The 6,083-nt window shown below is 53.0% G+C and overlaps 1 protein-coding gene across 1 annotated transcript in view; it reads left to right on the forward strand.

Moving 5' to 3' along the window:
- The first annotated feature begins 85 nt into the window (after positions 1 to 85).
- The window catches only part of LOC121080653 (F-box only protein 10-like), a 14,234-nt gene continuing 8,236 nt past the window's right edge, over positions 86 to 6,083 (forward strand). The window contains exons 1-3 of the mRNA XM_040578793.1: positions 86 to 434; positions 828 to 1,418; positions 5,106 to 5,954. Coding sequence (XP_040434727.1) covers positions 213 to 434; positions 828 to 1,418; positions 5,106 to 5,954 — 1,662 coding nt within the window. The 5' untranslated portion in view covers positions 86 to 212. The remainder of the gene's footprint in view (positions 435 to 827; positions 1,419 to 5,105; positions 5,955 to 6,083) is intronic.

Here is a 6,083-nt window from a genome sequence, read left to right on the forward strand (position 1 = left end):
GGAGAGTGCTGGGAGGTCGCCAAGCACACGGGGCATCAGGAGGCTCCACTGCTGCATGCACCGGGTAGGGGACAGCGTAGGAAGCGGGGGCTGAAATCCTGCAATCAGGAGCAGTATCGTGCCCCTGGCAGCCACCGTTTCTCAGGGCAGGGCATGGGGAATGATGCTGGGCAGGTGGTGGCTTGAGTTGGAGCAGAGGGGCACGGTCTTGCATGCCATCAGCAGCAGTGGCCTCATGCCAGGGTGGGATCAGGTGTTGGGGCTCCATTAGGAGCTGTGCCCGCTTTGCTGGTGCTGCAGTCGTGAATGCTTTCTTCTTCTCCATCCCTCCTCTGCTCGGAGGGTGCTGCTGGTGTCCCTGTGTGCTGGGCCACGGCATGAACTCAGCCTCTGGAGAAAGCCTCACACCTTCCCTAACGAGCCCTGCATCCCAGGTAGGGCCATCAGGCTGGGCTTGGGGGGCTCACAGCGCAGCCCTCTCCCCCACGGCACGGTCCTGTGAGCCCCACTGCTGAGGGATGTGCACAGCCTTGGAGCCCCAGGGTTAAGCCACAAAGTTTTAAGTGCCCCGAAAAAGGGCAGCTTGTTGGGGTGTTGAGGGGCTGGCAGGAGACGGAGGGAAGGGCCGTGGTGGTGGGGGCCAAGATGGTGGAGGGAGGTGGGCCTGCCTCTGGCTGGCTGTGTCTCTGGAGAGGCAAGTGCAGTGGGGGCTGCTGTGTCCCCCTGCCCCGACTCCACCTCGCCTCCCACCCCGTGCCCCGGCGCTCTGCGGGCTCGCCGCTGACGCTGTGTCCCATGTCACTGACGCTGTGTCCCATCCTTGGCAGGTGCTGATGGAGGCCGACGGCTTGCCCGTGGAGCTGTGGCAGCTCATCTTATCCTACCTGTGCCTCCCTGACCTGGGCCGCTGCAGCTCGGTCTGCAGGGCCTGGAACGAGCTCGTCCTCAGCCTGGACAGGACGCGCTGGCGGCAGCTCTGCCTGAGCTGCCTGGAGCACAGGCACCCGCACTGGCCCGTCCAGCCGGACGTGGAGCCGCAGTCCTGGAGGGACACCTTCAAGCAGCACCACCTGGCCTCCAAAACCTGGACCAAAACCACCCAAGCCCTGGAATCCTCCAACTGCCTCTCCCTTTTCCAGAGGAGGAAGGGCCGTCGCCGGCTCTGCGTTGGCGCAGTGGCCGAGTTCAGCAGCCTGCGGGCTGCCCTGGCTGTCGCCAGCCCCTACGACCGGCTGGTGCTGCTGCCCGGCGTGCACGAGGAGCACAGCGAGGTGCTGCTGAAGGTGCCTGTGGAGGTCGTGGGGCAGGGCAAGCTGGGGAAGGTGGTGCTGCTGGCAAGCATCAACCAGCACTGCCCCACCGCCCGCCTCTGCAACGTGGTCTTCATGCCGGCCCGCTTCACCTCGGTGCTTTACAAGGTGAGGCTCAGCGGAGCGGGGGCAGCAGGGATGGCGAGGCCGCCGAGGTGGCACGGCCCAGGGGGGTCCCCAGCCTGCAAGCGTTGGGAGGGTGTGACGAGGGGTCTGCGGGGCTCCCTGATGCATGGGGGCTGGGGGCTTCGTCCTCAGAATGTCTCCGCTTGATTGCAGGCTGCCGCAGATGCCGCACAGATCACTACTAGCAAGAATAAGAATGCTTTTGATTAATAAAGCAAACACATATAAATATATACATGCATATATTTTCATATATTTATATACATGCATATATATATTTGTATGCCCATCTCGGGCTATTAGAAATTACTGTCAGCAATCAATAGTACAGTATCAATGAATAGTATGAGAGCAGTCAGTAATAGAAACAATCAGTCATACAGCAACAACCAACGTTACGGCAGCAAGCAAGCAGGTAAATACTAGTAGGTAAATACTAGTAGGTAAATGCCTGCAAACTCACCACCAACACAGCAGCGGATATGCTTATGGTAGATTATTTGGATATGCGGTACAGGTATGGATAGAGTCAGATAGATTTCAGAAGGGGCCAAACTGTCACAGGTGAATTATTAAGAGAGGTCATGGTTGTGGGGTAAGCTGCAAAGGCTATGCTAATGGTTAAATGATGATCAAATTATAATTAATCAATGATTGAATGGCAGTTAAATGGTAATCGAATAGTAATTAAGCAATAATTGACGGGTAGTGAAGCACTGACTTGACAGTGATTTGACACTGATTAAAATGATGATTTAAATGATAATTTAGACCGTGGTCAAAGACTCTACTATTTATTACGACACTTTCTAATAATTAAGCTGCAGCCAGATATATAAGTGTTGGTAGCATACAATATACTTTTAGGCCTAATGTAAAAGGTTGCTTGCCTTGTTATAGGTATCAAACACCGGGTAGGGGTCTCTCAGCCTCAAAGAGTAACCTGGAGGTCACTGCTCAAGGAATGTCACCCCCGTGCAGCCTGCTGCCATACAGGAGGGCTCGGTGGGCTCATGAGGCTGCATATTTGTACAGTACAAAGTGCTGGACTTGTAGGCAATCCCCTCTTTGGTGTTTGTGCAGGTGCGCAGCTGTAGCAGTTTTAGTTTTGTCTGGTCCCAGCTCAGGCTGGTGCTGTTAGCTCCTGGTAAGACATGGCCTAGACTCCTTAGTCCCTGAGAAGGTCTGGCCTGGCACTGTTCTGGTGGCGTGCACAGCAGGGCTGACTTCAGCAAGGACTACTTGGTGCTGCCTGAACCCAAGTACCGTTCGCTCGGTCAGAGGCACACAGCCATCACAGCATCCCAGGAGGGTACCCAGCCATCCCAGAGGTGGGAGGGCAAACCAACCCAACCCCAAAAGTGGGGCCAGAGGGGACCGGTGAGGTAACAGAGTCTTGCATCAAAGACACTTTGTGTTACAGTCCGAGATCTCACAGCAGGTTCATGCAGAGAGTTCAGCCAGTTTAGTAAAGGGAAAACACGTGCAGGGTGGGATGTTCTCGGAGAGAGAAGGCTCCGTTTTGGATAAAAATAAGTGTTTAAGAGGCTGTGGAACACCACCATTTTGAGCAACCAATAGATGCTGTTCATTTCCACTTTTCACTTGGAGTAGCCAATGGATGATGATGGTTTTGGGTTTTCAGAGCAATTTTATTTTCCTAGACTGTTCCAGTTTTCCAGATGAAAAGTTGCTATTACAGTCCCTGGTTTTTTGCACTTACTGGTGGTATCCCAGGATGCCTATGGGATCCTGAGATATTTTTTTTTTCAATACCTGGCTGCACTTCAGAGGCACAGCTGTGCTTCTCGAAGATGTTTCTGGCTCCCAGCTCCCAGGCTGGCAGATGTTTTCCTTTGTTCAGTGATCTTCCCCTTCTCCCCAGCTGCTGTTCCGACTGTCCTCATGGTGAGGTGGCCCAAGAGGCTGGACACGGGAGCCAGCATTGCCCACAATGCGTTCCACACCAGCCCTGCTGCCCCAAAAACCAGTTGCTGCTGCTGTGTGCTCTGCCCTTAGCGTGGACTGGGTGCCCTTGGCCAGGATGCCCAGGGTCTTCTCCGGAGCTAAGCCAGGGCATGGAATCACAGGCACAGTCCTGCTGCTGTGGTCCACCCTGACAACACCTTGGTCCCCATGGACAGCTGCTGACTGGTCCAGAGTGGGATGTGCCCAGTGTGAGTGCCGCAGCTGTGGGCTGCGCCTCTACAAATGAGCCCTTCCTTGTGATGAGTCAGCCCATCACTGGTTATGATTTATAGTTTCATTTCCTTTCACCGTTTTATTGTTGTGACGTATTGAACTTAATCAGTCTGAAAGTCCAGGGTGATGGTACAGCCCTTCACCTGCTGTTAGTGGAATGAGGGAGTTTTCTCCCAAATCCATCAATGAAAAATTAAAAAGCAAACTTAACGCCAATCCTACTGGCAGTCATTAAAACCCTGTGAGTTGCGATTTCAGAAGGGCTTTCACAAACAGCCTCTCAGAAGCTGAGTGGATTGCATCCCTTCTAATTACCTTTTTTTTTTTAATTAAAAAAAAAAAAGGGAAGGTATGATTCAGTCCAGAGCAGGCTAGCGGTCTGAAGGGATTTCTGTATAGTTATCTTTGAGTACAAATAAATGCATTTCAAAACATCTTTGCAGTATGACCACTTCTGAGAGTACTCAAGGCTGAAGACAAATCTTAGGACAGCATTTTGGCTGCAAACTCTGGAAATCTCTGTAAAATTGCCCCAGTCACCTGTCAGAAGTGAAGCTTTTAATGTGGTGCACTAGGCAGTTGCGGGATGACCTGGGGAGAAAAAAGAACAATTTAGGAGATTCCTAACCAAATTAGGAGCACAGCGAAATTCCAAGCACGCTATTCAGCTTTTCTGACCTGGCTCCTCTGTACCTTGTTCAATTTCTGTTGGCCTTTTCTGTAGGTAAGCAGAGACTTGCCCTGCCATAAATTGCCCTGTGCATTGCGTTGCAAAGCAGGAAGGCCATGGTAGGGATGGCTCCATTCTGCCAGTTAGGTGGGAAACCACAGCCAGGGAACAAGGTGTTGGTGGTGTTTCTCCTGCTGCAGTGCCACAGCACGATGCCTGCGCAGCAGCATGGCACAAACTTTGACCTGTTGCTTTGCACTTGACGCATCGTGGGTGCAGCATCCTTCCACCAAGTTTGCTAACGGCTCTGGGTTGAATTGTATCTCTGCAGGCCAACCAAGCAATGTTTGATGTCATCTTACCTGCCGCTGCACCCAGTAACCCCCTGAGTCCATTAAACGATGCCAGCTGGCAAATACGCATCTCTGAAGGTTGCAAACTCCTCTGTGTAGGGAGCTTTGCTAAGGTTTAGTAATCTTAGCACATCTGGTCCCTGTCTGCTCCCATGCGTGACTGCTGGGCCTTGCTGAGACTGCAAAGCTGTGTCTTGTTGGGGAAGTTAAGGAAATATTGCCAGCAGGGAAGAAAGTCAGTGGTTATCGCTTGTTGCAAGATGCTTGCTAACTCAGCTCGCAGCGCTGCATCTGTGCCTCGGTGAACTTGTTGCATTTGTGACACCTGAATGCATATTGTGTTTGTGACTGTGAGCTTGTTTCCTGTGCAAAGACTTCATGGCACATCCAGGACTGCTTTTTCTTGCTTTGTGCAGTGGTCTCACCTTGTGCTTACTCTTCCAGACAACTTCAGGCTATGTCCAGTTTGACAATTGCAACTTTGAAAGCGGGCAGCTGCAGATCCATGCACCGGGGACGTGCCAGGTGAAGTTCTGCACCTTCGCCCAGTCCAGCATCCACCTCCGCAGTGTGGCCCTCTGTGTCCTGGAGAACTGTGAGTTCATTGGTAGTGAGAATGCCTCCGTAATTGTGGAGGGCTACCCGAGCTCTGACCGTAACTGGGCCTGCAAGCACCTGGCCATGCTGGCCAAGTCCTGCGCAGCATCCGTGTGGGAGCCCAGCCCAGCTGGCTGCCCTGTGGCCAAGCAGGATGGCTGGGGAGAATCACTGCTGGAGCCAGTGAGGATGTGCGAGATTGTCATAGGGGAAGAACGAAGCAGCTTCATCTCTACTGTGGGTGCTCAGGCTCTGCTTGGCTCGGCCCAGGAGGACACTGAATTCAGAGAGAACCTTCAGGCAGCAAAGGAGGAGGAGTACCTGGCCCTTGACTCAAACTCCAGTGACAGTGACTTAAGCAGCGACGATGAAGAGGATGCTCGGGCTGCATACAAACTGCCTTATCAAGCCCACAGCCTCAGTCACACACTTGCTGATGTCACAGACAGCAGGCTTCAAAGCGACAGGCTGCATGCCCTTCAGACGGACCTTAAGCTCAAGTCTCTGCAGCAGGAGCTGCAACAGGACAAGGAGGCCCAGTCTCTGGCCAGCTCTCTGCAAGGCTGCATCATCCGCCAGTGCCTTTTCAGGGATGGAAAGGGAGGAATATTAATTTATTCACGAGGGCAAGCAAAACTGGAAGGAAGCATCTTCAGGCATCTGACCTACGCAGTGCGCTGCATACAAAACAGTAAGGTGCTGTGAAGACTACTGTGAGCCTTCTTCCTTCCCCCTCCTGCTCCACCAGCATCACTATTACTACGCGTTGCTTGGGTTATCCAGCCCCAAAAGAAAGTCCGGGCATGTGCTGCCGCCCGCTTTCTG

This window comes from Falco naumanni, chromosome W (genome assembly GCF_017639655.2).
Source record: "Falco naumanni isolate bFalNau1 chromosome W, bFalNau1.pat, whole genome shotgun sequence".
Lineage (NCBI taxonomy): Eukaryota > Metazoa > Chordata > Aves > Falconiformes > Falconidae > Falco > Falco naumanni.